The 23,987-nt window shown below is 39.7% G+C and overlaps 1 protein-coding gene across 1 annotated transcript in view; it reads left to right on the top strand.

Moving 5' to 3' along the window:
- The window catches only part of LOC108706710 (ankyrin-2), a 270,308-nt gene that overhangs the window by 13,000 nt on the left and 233,321 nt on the right, over positions 1–23,987 (top strand). Inside the window, exon 2 of the mRNA XM_041579614.1 lies at positions 15,149–15,208. Within this exon, the coding sequence (XP_041435548.1) occupies positions 15,188–15,208 (21 nt within the window). The 5' untranslated portion in view covers positions 15,149–15,187. The remainder of the gene's footprint in view (positions 1–15,148; positions 15,209–23,987) is intronic.

The raw sequence follows: 23,987 nt of genomic DNA on the forward strand, positions 1-23,987 counted from the left end.
TAGCATACCTCCCAACTGTCCTGTCTTTCACGGGACAGTCCGGGTTTTGACAGCTCAACTCGCAGTCCAGGATTGTTACTGAAATGTCCTGACTTTAACTTTGATCTTCTGCACTGAACAGCCAGAAAAAGATACAAAGCTTTTAAAAAGTAATTGGCTTTTGGCAGGGAGCCCAGAATACATGGCAAGTGCACTTAGATACTTTTGTTACAATTTAAGATAAGCAAAGAAGCAGTTGTAACAATTTTAAGATAAGCAGGTCTCTTGGGGAAACTGGGACTTGCAGCTTAAAGGGAAATTCACCATCATTAACAAAACTGTAATAACACATAAAATCCACAGAAAGTGTTCAAACTTTCATAGCCTGCCAAATTTTGTAAAATGAACATGGTAATTAGGGGGTGTGGCCACAAAAACGGGCATGTCCCTCTAACTATTTCCAAAATGTTGGGAGGTATGACTCTAGTAGTAAATTTGCTTTGAGGTTGCTCTGAAAGTCTACCCTGAAATTCACACCTGATATAATAGTGTGTTCAAAATTTCATAGCCTGCCAAGTTTTGTAAAATGAACATGGTAATTAGGGGTGTGGCCACAAAAATGGGCATGGTTTCTTTGAACAGCAAATCTTTTTGTCCCTATTTCTATTTCCAAAATGTTGGGAGGTATGGCTTTAAGTTGGTGCTCAAATTCTACCCTGAAATTCGCACCTGAAATAATAATGCTGAATTACACAAGAGACTTTAAGGCTCATTTATGAATGCAGCGTATTGTGCAAAGGAGTTAATAACAGCATTAACATGCAGTTCGCTTGGTGCAATTACAAAATTACAGTGCCATTTGTGTTTTTTTTAATGGACTGGAATTACTGCTTCCAGACTTGCAGTAATTCCAGGGTTCTGTTATATCAATGCATGAAAAAAATTTCACCAGAGCAGCCTGTGCAGGTGCATTAGTGTTTTCTGCAAGGGTAAGTACAGGCAGCCTGTATAGGCACAAGTAGCTTTTATGAATGGCTTAAATTCTAAATTGTGCATCCATTTTACTGTGGTGCAGTTGAGGTTGTGGTTGTAGGTGGCCAACCATCTGTTTATAGTACCTAGTCTTACAACTGTTTACAGGCTGAATATCTAACATACACACGGTACTATTACTGAGCATACACGCTTTAAAAGTTGAAATGTTATATAAAAACCAGTGGGCAAAAGTATTTTTAATGAAGACAAGCATAATTCAAGAATGGCATAAACTCACCCTTATGGTGTTTATGCTGTATCTAGCACATACAGGTATGGGACCTGTTATCTAGAATGCTCAGGACCTGGGGTTTTCCAGATATCTTACTGTAATTTGGATCTTTGTACCCTAAGTGTACTAGACAATTAATCTTAGTTTGGATAAAGTACAGGGTACAAGTATTGGATCCATAATTCAGAAACCCATTATACTGAAAGAATAAATACTGAACAGAATTATGAAATGGTCATCTTCCATAGACTCCATTTTATCCAAATAATCCAAATTTTTAAAAACAATTTCCTTTTTCTCTGCAATAATTAAACAGTAGCTTATTCTTGATCCCAACTAAGATATAACTCCTCCTTATTGGAAGCAAAACCAGGCTATGTGGTTTATTTAATGTTTACATTAATTTCTAGTAGACTTAAGGTATGAACATCCAAATTACGGATAGATCCATTATCTGGAAAACTCCAGGTGTTGAGCATTCTGGATAACAGGTCCCATATACATGTACTGTTTTTTTATTTGGATAAAATGGAGTCTATGACCTTTCCCTAATTAGGCGCTTTTTGGATAAAGGGTTTCCAGATAACGGATCCCATACCTGTACATGGGATAATGTATACAAGGTTCTATTTAAACAATGTATTGCACTTTCATAGCCTCAGAGGAAAAGAGAATAATGTTAATTATGCCATTAATGTGTACATTACCGCTACAAGTCTGGGCTCCAATATTCCCACTAAAGTATTACTGCCACAGTTCAATAGGCACTCTGGCAATTGTTTCTCTTTGGATCAGCACAGATTCATCCATTAGGCATGTTTTACCTTAAATGGGTACATGGCTTTAAGAAAAAATTAATCAAACTGTTAAGAATTCTTATTACAGTTGTATTAAAAATAGCCTTTACTATTTTTTTCTTATAGTTGTTATAGAGTTGTTGTGTAGTTGCACCCTGCCCTGTGGTGACATACCTGCAGATGCCTTCTGGTACCTCAATGTCCTCCCAGATCCTTATTGCTCCAGATCCTGCATCAATTGTACAGAACCCATAATGTTTCATCAAAATGTATATATGTAAACCCCAGGTCCTAAGCATTCTGGGTAATAGGTCCCATGTCTGTATACTGTATACAGTGGTGTAACTACTGGGGGAGCAGGGGGTGCGATTGGGCCAGGGCCCGCACCCCCTCAGGGCCCCCCAGGCAGCACACGCGCCACGATTCCGTCAGTTTCCGGGGTGTACGGAGGGGGGCAGGGGGGCCCAGCAGCGCGTCCCACGCCAGGGCCCGCCCCCCTCTAGTTACGTCACTGACTGTATATACAGTATATTGATGTATGCATGTGTGGCAGTGGTTCCCAAAGTCTTCAGTTTGGCCCCCAGGGAAGCCAAGACCAGTAGCCGGAAAGGTCTGCTAGGGTAAAATTTTGATAAAAAAAAAACCTACTTGTTCTTGGAGGTACTTCTGAAAATGCAGCTCCTTGAAGGTCAGTTATGGTTAAGATTTGTTCTCAGAGATATTCTTGGAATTATGACTTAATGGTCGACATAGAAATATTTTTTTTATACACGTAACCTTGTTATAAACTACAGTAGAACCCCCAATTTACGTTTTCAGGGGACCCGAAAAAAATGGTGAAAAATCCAAAAAAAATTTAAAATCAGGGAAATGTATTTTGCATAATATGTGCAAAATAAAAAATGTTTCTAATCTAGTTAGTTAGCCAAAAATGTAATGTAAAAAGGCTGGCGTGACTGGATGTGTAACATAATAACCAGAACACTACTTCTATAACTCTGAGTTAGTCAGCGACTTGAAGGGGGGCCACATGGGATATAAGTGTTCAGTGAGTTTGCAATTGATCCTCAGCTTTCAGCTCAGATTCAAAAGCAACAGATATGACCCATGTGCCCCCCCCCTCAAGTTTCTGATTGGTTATAGCCTGGTAACCAGTCAGTGTAAACCAAGAGAGCTGCAAAGCAGGTAGTGTTCTGGCTATTATGTTACACATTCAGTCGCTCCAGCCTTTATATATTACATTTTTGGCTAACTAACTATATTAGAAATATTTTTTATTTTGCACAGCCTATCTATTTACCCAGTTTTTGTTTTTACACTGAACAATTCCTTTAAAGGATCAGTAACACCGAAAAAATGAAAGTGTTTTAAAGGAAAGACAATATAATGTACTAGTGTCCTGCACTGGCAAAACTGGTGTGTTTGCTTCAGAAAAACAACTATAGTTTCTATAAACAAGCTGCTGTGTAGCCATGGGGCAGCCATTTAAGCACAGGATACATAGTGGATAACAGATAAATTGTGAAGAATCCAATTGTATGCTTAAGCTCTTATCTGTTTTCTGCTGTATATCCTGTGCATATTCTTCTTTTTCAGCTTTCAATGGCTGCCCCCATGGCTACACAGCAGCTTGTTAATATAAACTATAGTTGTGTTTCTGAAGCAAACACACCAGAGCAGCACAACACTACATCATATTTTCTTTACTTTAGGACACGTTTTTGGTGTTACTGTTGCTTTAAGACAGAATCAAGATCAAGTCATGCTGGTCTCCCTGGGCACCCAACAAATGGGGCCTTGACCAAATATTATACATCAAAGGGGGATCTGAAACCGAAAAAGTCTGAAAACTGTGGGATACTGAAATACCAGAGGTTTGTTATACCTGACGGCTGGGCTATGGTTTCGTACTATAATAACGTTATGAATGAGTATTCCAAGCATTTTCTTCATTGTTTGCATTTAAGACCAGATGTTTAACCAATTTTAATGCTTCGTGTTGCTCATCTCGGAGTCAAAAATCTTAGACAAAATACCCACAGAAAGAAACTAAGATCAAAGGGGAATAAAATGTTGCTTTCCCAAAGCACGTTAGTTACACTGTTAAATTGTTTCTTATACACTGCTGGTAGCTGTATTGTTTCCATGAGTTTGAGTTGTGGACTGCAGCCACCCTACAAAGGACCCATTTGTTCTTATTCTAAGAATCCCTTAATTCATTTTCAGCCAGTTCTGATCTTAAGGGAGACTTTGGACATGGAATGTTCAAGGGTAATTTCAAGGTCTCATCGGTAAGGACAAAATAAAATTTGTATGTAAATTCCGACGCGATTCCACTAATAATGCGCTGTACTTGCCTATGCTTTACACCTAGGGGCAGATTTATCAAGGGTCAAATTGAAAATTCGAATTTTTAAATTCGAATTTTGAGTTTATTTTAGTGTAATTCAGCTAGGGAATAGTTTTTAGAAACTCCCGTAAACTCGAAATTTGACCCTTGATAAATCTGCCCCCTAGAGTATGAAATGACTGTGACATAAATCAACCTGTGGCTTGATACGTGCATTTTGCAGGGCACCACACTCCGGGGCGATCCATGGGCTGCTGCCACCCGAGGCAGTAACCACGATGCCGCCCCCCGCTCCGCGCTTAAAAGTTTAGCGTCAGAGCGGGTCTGTAATGGAAACCGATAATCCTCCCCAAGATGGCGGCCAAGATGGCGTCCAAGATGGCGGCCTCCTGGATCCTGCTGGTCGCAGCACTATGACATCGGCGTCTTTACGCCCTCGGATTGGTCGCCGGCGTCGGAACGGACGCCGGCGTCAGAATGTGCGTTGGCGTCAGGACGCTGGCGTCAGTGCGTCGGCGTCCGCGTCGTGACGTCAGTGCGTCCAAAATTGGCGCCAAACCCAGGCCTATTTAAAGCAGCTTCAGAGTCTCCTCAGTGCCCAATTATAGGTTTTCGCTTGCTGATTCGTGGGTGTGTTTCTTGTTGATTATCTTGTGTACCGACCTTGCCTGAACTCTCGTATTTGAACCTCGTCTGCCTGAACTGATTCTACTGCCTGTTTACGACTATTCTATTGCCTACTCCTTCTGTGCTGCAAACTCGGACTTTGTTACCTCCTCCTTGGTCCTTACTACCTCGGGGCCCTCGGGCCTTACATTATAATTGGGCCATGGACCCTTCTGAGGAGCCTCAAGTTCCTACGGTTATCGGCAGAGCCGTTTGTGGTTTGGCTTCTCGCATGCAGACCTACGAAGCCCAACAAACCCACTTCGGCCAGGCACTAGAAGCAATCCTGGAGAAATTGTCTGCCTTGTCTCCAGTGGTTCCAGTTCGTCCGCCTGTTCCAGCTACTCCGCTCCAGATTTCCGAACCTCGCATCCCTGCACCTCCTCTGTACAGCGGTGATCCGGAATCATGCCGTGGTTTCATCAATCAGTGTGAGATCCAGTTCACCCTGCTTCCAGGTCAGTTTGTCTCGGAGCGAGCGAAGGTGGGCTATATCATCACCCGCCTGCAAGGGAAAGCTCTGGAGTGGGCTTCTCCTCTCTGGGAGAAGGAGGATCCGGTCATTGACGATGCCAAGGCCTTCGACGCCCCAGGTCGATCCGCTTCTGCTTCTGCTCGCTTGTTCCAGTTACAGCAAGGCACTCGTACAGTTCCTGAGTATGCCATCGAATTCCGTACCCTGGTGGCTGAGACTTCGTGGAACAACGATAGCTATCATGCTGCCTTCTATAATGGTCTGGCAATACGCATAAAGGACAATCTGGTGTCCCGTGAAATGCCTCCACGCTGGGAAGACCTCGTTGCCTTGGCAGTGAAAGTGGATACCCGGCAGAGGGAGCATCAAGTTGATCGAGAGCGGGCAAGGAAATTCCAGAGATTTCAACCAGTATTGGCTCCTCGCTTTCAGAGGCCATTTCTTTCCAGTTTGGCTTCTTACCCACCCTCTCCTTCTTCTCCTGCGGCTCCTGCAATTTCTTTTCCCCCCCGGCTGAAGAACCGATGCAGATAGGACGGGCTCGCCTTTCCGAACAGGAGAAGCTTCGGAGAAGGGCTGCTGGTCTTTGCCTTTATTGTGGGGGCAAGGCCCACTTCGCCTATGAATGCCCTGTGAAGCCGGGAAACGCCAACACCTAGGTATGTTTGGGGAGACTTACCTGGGTGGAATTGGTCCTTCTCCCCATTCTTCTACTCTACGTTTCCTTCTTCCAGTACAGATCCGGTTTGGAACCCAAAAGATTTCTTCCCAAGCTTTCCTCGATTCTGGCGCAGCAGGGAATTTCATGGACAAAGATTTTGCTGGAAGACATTCCATTCCTCTTCAACCCTTGGCTGTTCCCCTTCGAGTTCTAGCCATTGATGATCGTCCATTATCTTCTGCTGTTATTTCACAGTCTACCCTGGAACTTTCTCTCACTGTGGGATCGATGCATCTTGAAAGACTGTCTTTTCTCTTAATTGACTGCCCTTCAACTCCCATTGTGCTTGGTCTACCCTGGCTGAGTATTCACAATCCAGTCATTGATTGGTCTTCAGCTCAGATCTCCGGAGTTCTTTTTGTCATCAGAACTGTCTGCCTGTCAAATCTCTTATCAAAGTTTCTTCTGTGACCCCGAATTTTTCTTTACCTCCAGTTTACCAAGCCTTCTCTGATGTTTTCAACAAGAAGGCTGCTGAAACCTTACCTCCTCATCGTCCCTATGATTGTCCTGTTGAACTGCTTCCTGGATCCATGCCTCCTAGGGGCCGCACCTACCCGCTCTCTCCTTCCGAAACCTCTGCTATGAAGGAATACATCCAGGAGAATCTCCAAAGGGGGTTCATTCGTCCATCTTCCTCTCCGGCCGGGGCTGGATTCTTCTTTGTGGAAAAGAAAGACGGCGGTTTGCGGCCCTGCATTGACTACAGGGGTTTAAACAAAATCACGGTGAAAAATCGTTACCCTCTTCCTCTCATCTCTGAATTGTTCGACCAGCTCAAGGGTGCAAGCCTCTTCACCAAATTAGATCTGCGTGGGGCCTACAATCTTATCCGGATCAGAGAAGGAGACGAATGGAAGACCGCATTCAATACTCGTGACGGGCATTATGAGTACTTGGTTATGCCCTTCGGCCTTTGCAATGCTCCTGCGGTCTTTCAAGAATTCGTTAATGATATCTTCCGGGATCTGTTGGGGCAATATGTGGTCGTTTATTTGGACGATATTCTTATTTTTTCCAAAAACCTCCAAGAACATCGTCATCAGGTTCAAGAAGTTCTTTCCCATCTACGAAAAAACAATCTGTTTGCCAAGTTGGAGAAATGTTCCTTTGAAGTATCATCCATTTCTTTCCTAGGATACATCATTTCCCAACAAGGCTTCAAGATGGATCCAGCCAAGGTTTCGGCAATTCAAGATTGGCCTCTTCCCACCAGTGTCAAGGCTGTTCAAAGATTCATCGGCTTTGCAAACTATTATAGACAGTTCATTAAAGGTTTTTCGTCAAAGATTGCTCCAATTCTTGCTCTTATACGTAAAGGGGGTAAACCTCAGCATTGGTCTCCTCTAGCCTTGGAAGCTTTCAAGACTCTTAAAGAATCCTTTTCGTCTGCCCCAATCCTTAGGCACCCTGAACCTCTCCAACCTTTCTTCATCGAAGTGGATGCCTCGGATATCGGAGCAGGAGCAATATTATCCCAAAGATCCTCTTCTGATGGTAAACTGCATCCGTGTGCCTTCTTTTCCAAAAAGTTTTCCTCCTCCGAAAGAAATTATGACGTAGGGAACCGTGAGTTACTGGCTGTCAAACTTGCTCTAGAAGAGTGGAGACACTTACTTGAAGGGTCATCGGTCCCTGTAACCATCTTCACCGACCACAAAAACCTAGAGTTTATCCAGACCCTTAAGCGCCTCAATCCCCGACAAGCCAGATGGGCACTGTTCTTCTCACGTTTTAACTTCATCTTAACTTTTCGTCCTGGTTCAAGAAACAAGAAAGCGGATGCTCTTTCCAGAAGTTTTATCCCTGAAAATCCCATCTCTGAAGACCCAGAATCCATTGTGCCTCCTACAAAGATCATTGCCGCCCTGTTTCCTTCCCTTGCTTCTCATCTTTTGTCTATTCAATCTTCTGCTCCTGTGGAAACTCCTGTAGGCGTAGCCTTTGTTCCTCCTGAGCTTCGTCATTCCATTCTGGTCCAATCTCACAGTTCGAAGCAGGCCGGTCATCCTGGAATTAAAAAAACCACTGAACTTTTATCTCGTCTTGTCTGGTGGCCTTCTTTAAGAAAAGATGTTAGAGACTTTGTTTCTTCCTGCTCCACTTGTGCTGTATCCAAGTCAGGACATTCTCCTCCTAAAGGCCTACTTTTACCTTTGCCTGTTCCATCCCGCCCTTGGACCCATTTGGCAATGGATTTCATCGTGGATCTTCCTGCTTCCTCTGGCTACACTGTCATCTGGGTGGTGATTGACAGATTTAGTAAGATGGCACACTTTATTCCTCTTCGGAAACTTCCTTCAGCTCCAGAACTTTCTTCATTATTTATTAAACATATTTTTCGTCTCCATGGTTTTCCTGCTGAGATTGTCTCTGACCGTGGGTCCCAATTTGTTTCTAAGTTTTGGAGGTCCCTTTGTAAAGCCCTTAATATTTCCCTTCAGTTTTCTTCTTCATATCATCCCCAGTCTAATGGAGCGGCAGAAAGAGTTAACCAGGCTCTTGAACAGTTCCTCCGGTGTCATGTATCCCTGTGTCAGGATGATTGGGCTGACCTCCTTCCTTGGGCCGAATTTGCACATAAAATGCCTTGCACTCTTCTTCTGAAAAGTCTCCTTTTTTTTGTGTTTATGGTCATAACCCCTTGGTTTTTCCTCAAGATCTACTGCTCACAAATGTTCCTGCCGCCAACGATCAAGCTGCCCACATGTTGGCCATCTGGCAGGCTACTATTGTCAACTTGGAGAAGAGTTCTCTTGCACAGAAGAAGTTTGCTGACAAGAGAAGAGTTTCTTCCCCTCTGTATGTTCCCGGTGACAAGGTCTGGCTGTCTACTCGCAATATTCGCCTCAAAGTTCCTTCACCTAAACTCGGTCCCAAGTTTATTGGTCCCTTCCCTATCACAGAGATCATCAATCCTGTGGCTGTGCGGTTGCAACTTCCTCCTGAGATGCGGATCCCCAATGCCTTCCATGTTTCTTTGCTTAAACCTGCAGTTTCTTCTTCTTCTTCTTCTTCCTCCCCAGCTCCTGTCATTGTGGATGGGCATCGAGAGTTCGAAGTAAAGAAGATTTTGGACTCTCGGATTTCTAGAGGCACCTTGCAGTACCTCATTGAATGGAAGGGATTTGGTCCTGAGGAGTGCTCATGGGTAAGAAGCTCCGATGTCCATGCTCCTCTCTTGGTCCAAAAATTTCATCGACAATTCCCTTCCAGCCCAGGTGGTCCTGAGGCCCCCCCTGTGGAAGGGGGTACTGTAATGGAAACCGATAATCCTCCCCAAGATGGCGGCCAAGATGACGTCCAAGATGGCGGCCTCCTGGATCCTGCTGGTCGCAGCACTATGACATCGGCGTCTTTACACCCTCGGATTGGTCGCCGGCGTCGGAATGGACGCCGGCGTCAGAATGTGCGTTGGCGTCAGGACGCTGGCGTCAGTGCGTCGGTGTCCTCGTCATGACGTCAGTGCGTCCAAAATTGGCGCCAAACCCAGGCCTATTTAAAGCAGCTTCAGAGTCTCCTCAGTGCCCAATTATAGGTTTTCACTTGCTGATTCCTGGGTGTGTTTCTTGTTGATTATCTTGTGTACCGACCTTGCCTGAACTCTCGTATTTGAACCTCGTCTGCCTGAACTGATTCTACTGCCTGTTTACGACTATTCTATTGCCTACTCCTTCTGTGCTGCGAACTCGGACTTTGTTACCTCCTCCTTGGTCCTTACTACCTCGGGGCCCTCGGGCCTTACAGGGTCAAAAGATGCGGCATTGCTAGTGTAATGAGTGCATACTGTGCTTTCTGCACTAACAGAGGTGCTCACCTTGCCTCATGGCAGGAACGGCCCTGACCACACTTCCTATAAAACTCCTTGCATTGCACTAGTTGATTTTTAACAATTTAAGCTGTAGATAGTTTGAGATAGTGGGTTTTGTTGAAATTGCTGATCTGCAACATGTATCGTGTGCATAATGTCTGCTTTGCACTCATTTAGCAGATGCTACCAGAACACATCATATGCATATTATTTCTGTCTCAGGACAAACTCAGCTAAAGTAAATTGTTGTCCATTGTCTAATATTATCTGCATTAGGTTACCTTTCCTGCTGAGGACATTAGAGAGAAATCTGATTATGGTAGCCATTGTCATATTAGAAATACAGCAGAACTCCGCTTCTTCTCAGAGATTTTCCAATTGTTTGTTGTAAAAGCAACTAATTGTTTGTTTGTAACAACCTCATTCCGCTACTTTACATTTTATCTTACCGGAAATTCTACTCCAACACTACTAGCAATATAGAAGTACTGTGACTATACACTGTGGGGTATATTTATCAAAGGTCGAATTTTAGAGTAATTAGAATTTTTCTAAATTCTAATAAATTAGTTACAATTCGTATGTTATTTATGAAAAAATTAGAACGTCTAAAACTCGATCTAATTGTCCCGACCCGAAAACTCAAATCTAAATCAAAGTCAAATCAATTTTTCTCCTGGAAAAAAAATATTTACTTTTGCGCATCAAATTTGTTTGTGCGCACGTCTTTGTTTTTTTGACACATGAATTCAAATAATTTATATAGTGTAATTAAAGTTCATTTTGCTTGACTAATGTGATAAAATAGGATTTTTAATAATTTTTTTGGGTGACGGGTCCCCCTTAATAAATTCCGCAAAATTCGCGATTTTTTAAAAGTCTGATTTTATATAAAAAAAATATCATTCATTTTTCTTGATTTTTGCATTCTGAGTTTAGTAAATAACCCCCTATGTGTCAGTAATTGTTGCTGCCAAACTACAGACTGCTATAAGACTCCAGTTCCTGAGCATTCTGGATAACAAGTCTAATATGTCACTGTTTTATTATTAAAAAGAAAAAGGAAATTTCAAACTTTCTGGATAAAATTGCTTGTGGACCCTATGGGAGATTGTCTTCCTGTGTTGTTGAGCTCTGAATAACTGGTCTCTGTATAAGAGATCCCACATAAGGAATGTGGGATACATGTTTCACTATACTGAGAATTTTTTAAAAGGACTCTTCTTGATAGCTTATGTCTTAAGCTAGGATTTGCTTTGGGGCTAAGTTGCCAAATCTGTCCTAGTACAACCTACAGCAAAAAAGTGCATTTCAGCTTCATTTGTCCAATGCATGAGGATATTTTGTATTGTTACTGCAGCCTGCAGTGCTACAAATTTGCCTGGTTTTAGTTAATGGGCTCCTACGTCTGTCTTGGGTAAGAATTCAGCTAACTGAGCCATCAGGGAAGTTGTAGCAAAATGTGAGAATTCCTTTACAAAATTTGTGAGACAATTGCGTGACAAGACCCAGCCCACTGGGACTCACTGTTTCTGCTTGTGTGGTCAACTCTACTTAAATTATAAAAACTTGTTTTGTCACTGGGGATGGATCAAGGAGGTGGGGGGACAAGTGGGATAGAGACACAGCCTGTTAACTTTTGCAGTTACAGCATGAAGTCTTATGTCTAGCAGGGACCTGGGCACTATCTGTTTTCCTGCACCACATAGTCGTACTGTTATATCGTGAAACTGTGCCCACACTTAGTAATAATTTGCCACTTTAGCATTGCTGTACTGCACATCTTCTTTACAATGTGTACTCTTCCTGATTATAAACATACTTGCGTGTGCTCACAAGATATGATATCTGACTTGTTGCGCAAAGGGAGGGGCAGGCCCAGATTTGTGGAAAGGCAACCAAGGCTAGGGCCTAGGGCGGCAGGATTTTAGGGGACGGCATGCTGCCCAACTACACCCTCATTGGTTCAGAAACATGGGGGATATGCAGGCAATACAATCGATTTTTAAGTTTCCCATGTACAAATCTCCATTGCTCTGGTCCCGATGATAAAATTTGCACGAATATAGGGAAGGTGACAGGGGCGATGAACAGCAGCTATGTAAATCCGGCCCTCGGGAGGTGTTGATAATAAATGTCCTTAAAGGAAAGGTTAAAACTAAGTGAGCTTTATCAGAAAGGTCTATATAAATACACCAGTAAACCCTCAAAGTAATGCTGTTCGGAGTCCTCTATCAAAAGAAACACCACATTTCTTTCCTTCTATTGTGTACACATGGGCTTCTGTATCAGACTCCCTGTTTAAAGCATATACTTCCTGGGCTTGGGTTTGAGCATGCACAGTTTGCTCCGCTCTTCCTCTCCCCCTCTCTTTTCCCCCTCCCCTCTGCTGTAATCTGAGCCTAGAGTTATGAGAGAACAGGGAGAGATTCAGACAGGAACTGATGTCACACCAAGCTAATATGGCAGCTGCTATCCTAAACAAACATAGAGAACGTCTAGACCTGTTTACTCAGGTATGGTAAAGCATTCTGCAGAATAAATATAGTGTTATATAATATCTTGCACTATTGTGGCTAATCTATTGGCAATAAACTGCTTTGGTAGCTTTCCCTCTCCTTTAAGCAATAATGATGTGGTATTAACCAGAACACTTGGATCAGAATTTTACAAGCTTTTCACAAAGATAATGGGTGCATATTTTGTACATTTTATGGTACATTTTTTTCTTTGTTCCAAATTTCTAATACAATTTGTATCAAAGGCAACCTGCTGAATTCACCTTGTCAGATTGTATCCCATGGACAAGTCAAATCCAAATAATGAAGCTAAACTAAGATGCAGGGATGCTTTGCTATGTAATAAAATATGACAATTTTGTGCCACAGCTAAAGGGGAAGTTAGTTTATTTAGATCATCATTATCTATGTAGACGTTGACTATGTTAAGGCAATTTGCTGTAGGTCTTCTTTTTCTTTTAGTTGTGGTTTTTGAATAACTTATTTTGTTATTGTACCTCTCTTTTTTTTACCTTATATGTAATGTTACCTTGATGCTGGCATCCATACCCCTTTGTAGCCTGAAAGCAGATTCATTCAAACTGGTGATAAAGACTGTTTATTGCTATTAATAATACCACATCTTTCTATCAGGGCCTCTTGTTTTCACCAGCTGAAACTACTGACTTATTGCAACAAGAAACTAATGTAATTACCACAGAAACTACTTACAGACAAAAAGAATTTGCAGATGGGATTAGATATCAGTGTCTGCATCACGACAAAGCCATCTGCCAGCAATTTGTTCTAAGAATAATTAGCAAGCAGCCCATACAAACACACTCATCATTCGTATACATACATTTTCACAAAATTTGTATGATTTTCACAAAATATAGAATCTTATTCATTAAGCAGTGTATTTAACTTTATAAAGATGTCACCCGTCGGGCCTGATATTTGCTTACCTTTATATGAATCTAAATCTGTTTGACCTTGCTTCTCTCTTCCAAACTTGTAATTCTTCATTTATGCTGTCTGTTTCCACCTGTACCGTAATGCTAAATACAGATGTCCTGTGTTGTCCTTATGGAATATTTGTGACTGAAATAATGTTTTGTTCTGTAGAGTTCAGTGTTCTGTTCCTATATGTGTTCATTACATCCACCAAGGCCACTGGTTCCCAAGCAGTGAGGCTAGTGCCTGGTGGGGAGTGCAATGATTTAGTTTGGGGTAGAGGTGTATGAAGTACAGTAAGGGGCTCATTTAGAAGGAATAGAAGAAAAAATACTTCGAATTTCGAATGGTCGAATATGGCTACTTCGACCATCGAATAGGCTACTTCGACCTTCGAATCGTTCGACTATTCGACCATTTGATAGTCGAAGTACTGTCTCTTTAAAAAAAACTTCGACCCCCTAGTTCACCACCTAAAACCTACCGAGGCCAATGTTAGCCTATGAGGAAGGTCCCCATAGGCTTCCTAACAATTTTCTGATCAAAGGAATATCCTTCGATCGATGGATTAAAATCCTTTGTTCGATTCGAAGGATTTAATCGTTCGATCGTAGGAATAGCGCTAAATCCTTCGACTTCGATATTCGAAGTCAAAGGATTTACATTCGGCAGTCGAATATCGAGGGTTAATTAATCCTCGATATTCGACCCTATGTAAATCTGCCCCTAAGGGTAGGGTTAGGTGTGAATAGTTATTTTCAGAAATTCTTCTATAATTTACATAAACAAGCCGCTGTGTAGCCATGGGGGCTACTTATAGCCATTAAACTTATCTTTAAGGCTCAATTTTATCCAAATAAACCAATCTTTTAAAAATGATTTCCTTTACTAACACAACTGTTGGCAGCAACTAGATGGACAATAGCACTAAATTGGCTCCCACATTAGTAATATCACAAGTCATATCCAGAGTGGATCACGTACATTTATTGTCTTATCTTTCTGCTCTCATATCTGATTCTCTTGAATCACATAAACAAATATGGGAACCCTGGGAACAATTCAAAAGAAACCAAGAATCTTAAGGTCGTCAACACAATTAACATATATACTCAGCCTGATTATTACTCTGGAAATTGAAGGGTCTGAATATTACTTATGGTGATCCAAGAAAAGTAAATTTGATAATTTTCGTTCTGTAGTGTTCAATATAATATATGGTATTTAGAATTTTTTTTTTTAATTTTTCTTCTATTTTGTTTTTAAAATTTTTTATGTTAACAGCAGAAACTTATGAATACAACGGTATGAATACAACAGTATGGTTATTGATTACTATGCAAATAATATGACTAATGGCAAGTATGCTGTATTGTTCAATTTGAAATGTTTTTCTTGTTTGAGAAATTGAAAATAAAGAGAAATAAAAAAAAAATGATTTCCTTTTTCTCTGTAATAATAAAACAGTACCTTGTACTTGATCCAAACTAGAATATAATTAATCCTTATTGGAAGCAAAATCAGCCTATTGGGTTTATTTAATGTTTACATGATTTTCTAGTAGACCTGAACTATTTCTAAATAAAGCTTTCAATGAATACTGAAACATTCTTTCTTTCCTCTCTAGGTAAGTAGCTGATCTAAGTTATGAAGATATAAAAAACATATGACCAACATGCTGCAAAAGGTATTTAAGTATATATTTAATATATGTGTACGTGTGTATATTTGGTTTAATAGGATTAATTATTCAAGGTTTGAGCTACTTGGAGATTCTGCTGATTACAATACCTTGTAGCTAAGGTTGTAGGTCATTAAGATATGGTGAGCGTCCAGTGGCTTGTAGGTGACAAATCTAATTGCTGATTGGTTGCTATGAGCAATATCACCGATGATGATTTTATCCAATTTTATTAAATGCAAATACAGTATTAACCCTTTCACTGCCAGCCAATTTGCCCAAGTTGGTACTTTTATTGCCAGACCATTTTTGAATATTTTGTGCTCTTTCACTTTAGGGGCCTTTCCTGGGGGCGTCTTTTAGTTTACCCAGGAAAACAAGATAACATTTTTTCAGGACAACCTAAGCTTTCAAAATGTGCTAATGTTGTAATTCCACTCCTGTAAAAAGATATGGGCTTCTAAGTGGATAAAAAAAACAAAAAAACCCAGTTTCTCATGATATAAATGCATATATCAGAAACATAATTTATTTTATGCACGAGAACACAGCAAATTTGGAAAGTTCTGTGTCTCCTGAATGTGCCAATACCAAATATATATAGTTTTATGGAGATTCTTCACTTCTATAGATCAAAAACTAGAGACAGCAAACTACCAAATTTACAAAGAACCACTCCACAAAACTTCATACATCCGATTTCAAGGCCAAAACATTGGACTAACAGTAGGTTTACCCTAAAAAACGACACATTGTTGGAAAGAACAGATTCTAACGAGTTCAAAATGGGTAAATTTATTTTTGTACTCAATACTACAAAGTTGCAATTCTTTCCTAAAATTAGCAGTTTTTATGAAAACGTGTTACATTTTTGAAAAATTACCTCAGTGTCCAGTCTACAGCATTGTATCTCCAACATATCAATACATACCAATGTATATCAATACATACCAATACAACCCCCTAAACATGAAAGCCCGGGGTCCGCTGAACAGTTTGATGCCCAATATGCATAGGTACACCTAAGTATGTGGCGTATAGGGTCCCCAGAATGCCGACACCCCATACGAGTTATCAGTTCTGTTATTCCAGATACTGCTAAATCAACACATTTACAGCATTTTTCAAGGGTCAAAAGTACAAAAATGTATGTTCACCCCAGAAAACTATATATTTTTAGAAGGTACACATTCCAACGAATCTAAAATGGGTATGCGCGTCTTTCTATTCCAAAGTACCAAGCTTCAAAGCTTTCTTACATTTGACAATTTTTTTGACATTTCAGAAACTCACCTCAATACGCCAACTCTGAAGCATTGTATCTCCCACAAATCATAACATACCAAGATAAAATACCCTAAAAAATTAACGCAAAGGTTTACTGAGCAGTTTGATGCCCAATATGTGTAGATATACCAAAGCAGGTGGGCATGTGTAGACCTCATATGAATTTTCGCAGCTGCCAATTTGCTTTCTGTGACCAAAGCCCCCTGTGCATTACGTGCCGCAAGACCCCCAGAAGACCATATATTTTTGGAAAGTACACATTCCGACTAATCTAATACTGGTAAAGCTGCCTTTCTACTACCAAGTACCAAACTGCAAAGCTACGCTAAAAAAGGCTATAAGTAGGGATAAAAATGCAATAAAATCACAAAAAATCAATGAAATAACAAAATAATTGATCTAACACAATAATTAACAGTTCAAATACATCATCTAACTGTCACGCTAATAAAATAAACTGATTTTAGGGGGAACAAAAAAAGACAAAAGGGTAAAATGAATAAATACAAAAAAAAGTATATAGGTTTTTACACGTTTAAAACGTATGTAACAGTGTGTCAGTGTGTAATAAATTGCATACAAGTGTGCAAAATACCAAAAAAAATATAAAAAGCAATCTTTACTAAAAGTTGTTTTGTATGAGTGTGTAAGTGTGGGTAAATGTGTATAAATATATGCAAATGAGTGTGTGTGTGCAAGTGTGTAAATATAGGCCACTTAACTTTTTTGAAGCAGGAGGAACGTCTTGAGGGGTTGGCCCTGCGACGATCGCGTCACAGGACTGAGACAACAGCCCCTCAGCCTCGTTGCCTAGGGGGCTGTTAAGACACCTGACCCTTTGCAGAGGAGGCTAAAGCCGCCATAGCAGACAGAAACCGCTAACTGCGCAATAACGTACATTGTACGTTCTTGGCAGATAAGACCTTCGCCTGCCAGCACGTACTGCGCACGTGCTTGGCAGGCAAAGGGTTAATCCCAGAAAAATATGTGCTGCCTCGTCAGTTTGCTGTTACACTTTGTATAACTTTCCTGATTATAATATATCTCTATACATATCTCTCTGATAGTAATGAATGTGAGAACTTTAGAAAGCCTGTTTGTTGATGATGATGATACTAGTTCTGCCTGCTAGCTCAAAGCAAACATCTAATAGTATAATATACTGTACCTCCTTTTCCCTATTATTAAATCATAATGTGTAAAGTTACAGAAAAAAGTGATGTTCAGTAGTGATGTTAAACACCTTAAGGTCCACATTCCTCCAATCGTATTATTCTGTGTGTTTCCAGTAAACACACAACACAGCACAGATCAAAAAGTAACTCAAGTGTATAGAATCTGTGGTTCTTCCATGACGGTACTTTTATGTAAGGATTAATGGTGGGTGAAGGTTTGCTTCAGTATTGCATATGAATTTCCAAAACATGAACTCCAAAAAGGCATCAAATGGTATGATATACTAAGGGACAGATTTATTAATATTCGAATGGAAAATTCAAATTTTCAAATTTTTTTGTGTCAAAATTCACAAATTCTAATTTAAAAGTATCAATTCGAATGTAAATTTGAGTGTGAGATTTTTCAAACCTCGACATGGAAACAGTTCTAATTCGAATATTCGCCACTTAAAACCTGCCGAGTTAATTTACGTCGGCAGGTTAAGTCGGTGGCAGTGGTACATTGAACCATTTGAATATGTTAATTGCCTTCCTGACATTCAAGGTTTTTGTTGGAGGAAAACTCGATTTATCCGATTCTAATTTTAAATTTTTCGTGTCAGGACTATTCGATCCCATATTAGACGTTCAAGTTTTTTCCCTAAATACTCTCCCATCCAAGTTTTGAGTGCATTCAAATTTATTAGAGTATAAAAAAAATTCACATCAATTCAAAATTCGACCTTTGATAAATCTGCCCATAAGTATACTTGTCAGTAGCAGAGAAATACACCATTTTTTTCACAAATAATATTTTATGTCTAAAAATTCTTTATTTTATTCTTCTAAAACTATAAATTCAAGAATTATAAAGTGTACAAAACATGATAAACTCGAATACAAAAGTTTGCCAAGTAAAAGTAGTCAAGGTCCTATAGAAAGAAGGCAATGGGGGTTGTGCTGATGCTATGGGGCTGTTTTTTAAAAACTTTTCAGACTTCTAGAGGTTTTTGAATTTTTTTCTAGTAATTGTCTGAAAAAATTCAAATTTATAGAGGTTTTCGTATTTTTTATCACAACATTCTGCATTTGTTTCATTCATTCTTTTCATATTGTTTTAATAAATTACATGCCATTCATGGTTTTAGAGAAAATTAATTAATCGTGGTTTTAATCACTACAATAAGACTGTTAATAAATGGGCCGCTAAGTCTTGTGACCTGTGTTATTGACGTGATCCCAACCTAAATAATTGGAAATAGCAGACCATTGGAGTATGGAAATAAAACAGCACTATTGTAGTGTACAGATACAGTAAATTATTTTTTATACTGACTTTTCTGCATTGCCTTATTTTGATTTACTGTGAGTTAGCAGTGCTACAAAATTCTATTTTATAAGCCAAATAGTCAAAAGCCCTTGAACAAGAGACACAACTACAGAATTCAGGTAAGGATGTCAGGGGCAAAATGTAGATATTACAGAATCGAATGACTAACACCAAGGTCAATACATTTGTACTGAAGCCGTATTTGTTTCATTCTTCCTTATTTATGCAGTGGATTCCTGGGGTTTAAATATCATATCATATGATATCATATACATAGAACATCATACAACCACCATAACCATACTCACAGGGGGTTATTTACTAAACTCTGAATGCAAAAATCCCGAAAAATTTGTGATTTTCAGTTATAAAATCTGACTTTTAAAAAAATCACTAATTTTTCGGAATTTATTTAACCCCGAGGATGGAAAAGTCCGAATTAGAAAATCCGGCATCTCAGACCTGGTTGCAGTCAATGGGAGAAGTCCCAATGATTTTTTGATGAGCGCTGGGTTTTCAGGGCAGTAAAGCATAAGAAATTTGAGTTTTTGGGTGAAAAATCCGAAAAAATCGTGAAATCCAGATTTTTTTCCCACAAAGCAAATTTTCTTAAAATAGTGAGAACATTTCGGATTTTGATAAATAACCCCCTAAAAGTTGTTAAAAATCTATTGTACATTTCTCCCTATGATCATCTCTCTCTTTTTAATTGTAATGTGGTAAATGAACATCGTGGACTGGAGTAAGTGAGCGTTGTATTAGTATCTACTGTTTTTGACATCCAGATATAAACTAAAAAATACATGAAATATGTTTGATTTCCTTTTTAAATTACAACCAGAATTCTTACTTGTTGTAAGGGCCCGAGGGCTCAGTAGGAGTGCGGACCAAGGAGGAGGCAGGTAGTCACCGAGTTCGTAGTACAGAAGGATCAGGCAAGAGAATAGTCGTGGTTCAGGCAAAAGGTTCAGTCCAGGCAAAAGGTTCAGTCCAGGCAGCAAAGGGTCAATCCGAATAACAGGCAAGGTAGGTACACAGGAAATCAGGCAATAATATCACACCCAGGAATTCACGAAGATAAACCTATACTTGGGCAAGGTCTGTAATGTCCAAGGGGTTTAAATAGGCAGAATTGGCGCCAAAGTTTGGGCGCAATGACGTCATGATGCTGACGTCACCATTGGGAAGCAAGGAGTCGCCATCTTGGACGCCGCCATCTTAGACGCCGTGGCCATCTTGAAGGTGAGTAACTTCAGCTTCCATTACACTTGTATAGTGAGTGGCGCCTAACATTTTTGCATTGAGGACAAGATTTCATCTTCATATTGTGATAAAAGTTATCTACGTGCAGCTTTTTACTGTATTTTCTGAAATGAAAAATGATTCAATCCTGTCTACTTCTACATTTCATATAATCACATTTCTCCTCATCTTGAAATACTCACGTAGCCTTTCTGTTATACTTAATTATTTTAAAGTGCTCATTTGTTACACTTAAGCCTTGCAACACCATAATTACTAAGTCACATGATCAGTAATTTTATAATGTTTTTCCCCCTTCTCCAGTGATCACAATGAGTGTATTGCAATTTCCCCTACATATATTGGATCTTTGGTGGGGATTTGATTAAAGATGACATTGTTTTATGCACAAATGAGCCTTTTAAAAAGCCCAGTCTGATATCTGGATAACATTCAGTAGACAAACATTCATTACAAGGAGAAAGATTTCAGACAAAATAAATCCTTGATTCCATCTCATTAGAACATGTAATCTGGGTTACATGGGGTCAGTGGCCAAATTGGGCAGTGGAATTACAGATGTTAGTCGCAAACCCTGGCAGACCTTTTGCTCTATGGAGACAGGCATTTTTGCCAGTACTAGATACAATGGAGATAGCCTTAAATGTATGTTGTATCCATAATAACATCTTGCATTTTATGCATACTGGAAGGAAACTGGAATGCAATCAGATTTATCATTTTTATTTTATAGTAGTGTGCGTAAGGCTGTTGATTGATGGCTGGATTCATGTAGACACACCATCAGCTGGCTCAAGGTCACTACTGAGATTAATATCCAGCTCTGATTTTGAAATAAGACAACGCCCATATCCTCATCTGTGCACATCAAAAGAATGCATTTTCTGTCCAGATAGACAGACCATGATTTAAAATTGATGGCATAAATTCACTGTTAGACACTCAAAAATATGGGATACATACCTTCCAACATTTTAAAAAGGGAAACAGGGACAAAAAAAAATCTGATGACAATTTGTGACCACGCCCATTTTCTGATCACACCTCCTAAATACCATGTTCATTTTACAAAAGTTGGCCAGTTATGGAAGATTTGAACACATTTCTGAGGATTTTACGATAATTTTTATGTGTTATTACAGTTTTGTTGAAGGTGAAATTGCCCTTTAAACTACTAAATGAGACCTACTTATCTTAGAAGAGAACTAAACCCCCGTTAAGCAAAAATCTCCATCCCCTTCCCTGCATTGGCTCTCCTCTTATTCTGAGTTATAAAAATGTGCTATTCCCAATATAGGTTTTAAGGAACCTACTCACGGATCTCTTGTCAATTGTACAGATCTCATTATGCTTTCTATTCCTAGAGAAGACTAGGGGGCCCATTTACTTAGCTCGAGTAAAGGAATAGAGGAAAAAAAACTTGTTTTTTTGGCTACTTCGACTATTGAATGGGCTACTTCGACCTTCGACTACGACTACTAAAAATCATTCGACCATTTGATAGTCGAAGTACTGTCTCTTTAAAAAAAAACTTTGACCCCTTAGTTCGCCACCTAAAACCTACCGAAGTCAATGTTAGCCTATGGGCAAGGTCCCCATAGGCTTTCTAATTTTTTTTTGGTCGACGAAAAATCATTCGGTCGATGGATTAAAATCCTTCGAATCGAACGATTTTTTTTCGATCGAACGAATTGCGCTAAATCCTCCGACTTCGATATTCAAAGTCGAAGGATTTCAATTTGGCAGTCGAATATCGAGGGTTAATTAACCCTCGATATTCGACCATAAGTAAATTTGCCCCTTCGTATGAGCAGAGATCATTATCCATTTGCATAGTTTTTAAGTCACTTTTAAAATAAAAGCCCTTTTTATCGGGGAATGTTGATCAGATGTGTATTGGGCCACTTTCACATGGAATTAAGAAAACATGTGGATGATATGGAATCAACAGTTGTCCTAGCACAGCCACAATACGTCAGAATGGTGTATGTTGTATACTATAGAGCACACATTTACTAGAGCATACAGCCGAATAAGCATATTTAGTGTTCCTTTAAATCAGGTGCATCTGTTGCCATTAAACATACAATTACCGCCATATGCGTTCACTTCCTTCTAGAGTTTGCAAATAGTGTGTGAGATTTGGAAGAAATATCTGGAATTAAATCTGTTCCTCCTCCTAGTGGAATTCAGCATGCTAAATATTGGCTGCTGCTGGCTGCTCTCACAGCATACCTGCCAAGCAGCTTTTTATCTCCGTATATTTCCACTGATATTATATTAAGCCATTCATTTAAAAACAATCTAAAATGCAGTGTATTAGATAGTGATGTATTAGATAGGAAGTAAAGCGTAGGCAGATTCTAATAGCAAGTGCCTAATAATTGCTAAGGTCTCAGTAAGTACTGCTCAGGCCATGAGTTCTTATCAGTGTTTACTAAATTGTAAATTTTTAATGATAGTTTATAGGCCTTACATAAGTTACTAATGTTTTGTTTAGTAGACGCAGTGCTGTATCGGTTACTTTTGTTTGTTCCTGGGCTTTTTTTTCTCTTTCAATTAGTGCTGGCTGTAGGGTTTTTAGCTTTCAGCAATCGATGTTGTACTTACAGACAAGGTAGTACTTGGTGTACTCAGTTATTGACCCAGGATTATTATATATAATGCGTCTTAAAGCAGCATTAGGAGGAAAGTGGCAAATCACATCAGATGATTGTGGTTCATTATGTGTGGTCAGCTACTCCAGTACTCTAGTGTAGAAGACTGTTAGGAAGGAGAATCAGTGGCCCGTTTTTTTCTGTTTTATTTTATAGTACCGCAGGGCCCTCCCAGCAAAATAGGTACTCAAGTCAAATGTATTACTTGCGTATGAAAAAATGGCGCTGTTAATCATAGGGCATAATCATTCAAACATGTTAGTATTTCAGAATCACTGCAGCCATTTAGACTAAAAATTAACTCCACAAAAGCCAGTAAGATAACTACAGCTAGTATATTCAGAGCACTGCATTAACCCCAGACATGCCAATAAGATCGATACTGAGAATGGATAACAATCCATGCATCCATCCCAGAATGAATACAAAGCATTCTCTCTCACAAACACATGCAAAAGTTAGTACCCCTCTGTCTCTCTCTGTCTCTGTCTCTTTCTCTCTGTCTCTCTCTCTCTCTCTCTCTCTCTCTCTCTCTCTCTCTCTCTCTCTCTCCTCTCAGTTGAAGCTTTGTAGTGATTAACACATGTAGAGTCAAAAGCTGCATTTTTTATGCTAAACATAAACATGAACTTACTGCACCACAAGCCTAATAAAACAAATGATTTATGTTTTGAAAGTTGGCCACAGGTGGTCACCATCTTGTGACTTTGTTAAACATCTTTGCAAGACCGAGACTACGGACATGATCAGTGTGGTCTGGGCTGTTTAGGGATTGTCATAAATTATCAAAACAGCACAAGTCAAATAATATCTGCCAGAAGCTGATACAGCAAGACTGATCAGAATATACAGACTGCACTGGGGCCTGTGTTGTCATGTGATCTAATAGGGATTTTATAGTTTTAGTATTGTTTAATACAAACTTTCTCCAACTATGCAGAACCAGTGGCTGCAGCAAAACAATCCTCCAAGTAGAATCCCAGTTTATCTGTTTAAATCTGGCTCCATGATCTTTGTTCCTGCATCTGGAATTGGAAACAGTAAAGGGGATGTATAGGCAAAAATAAAATCCAATACAAATCTCTACACAT

The sequence above is a fragment of the Xenopus laevis genome, chromosome 1S (assembly GCF_017654675.1).
Source record: "Xenopus laevis strain J_2021 chromosome 1S, Xenopus_laevis_v10.1, whole genome shotgun sequence".
NCBI lineage: Eukaryota > Metazoa > Chordata > Amphibia > Anura > Pipidae > Xenopus > Xenopus laevis.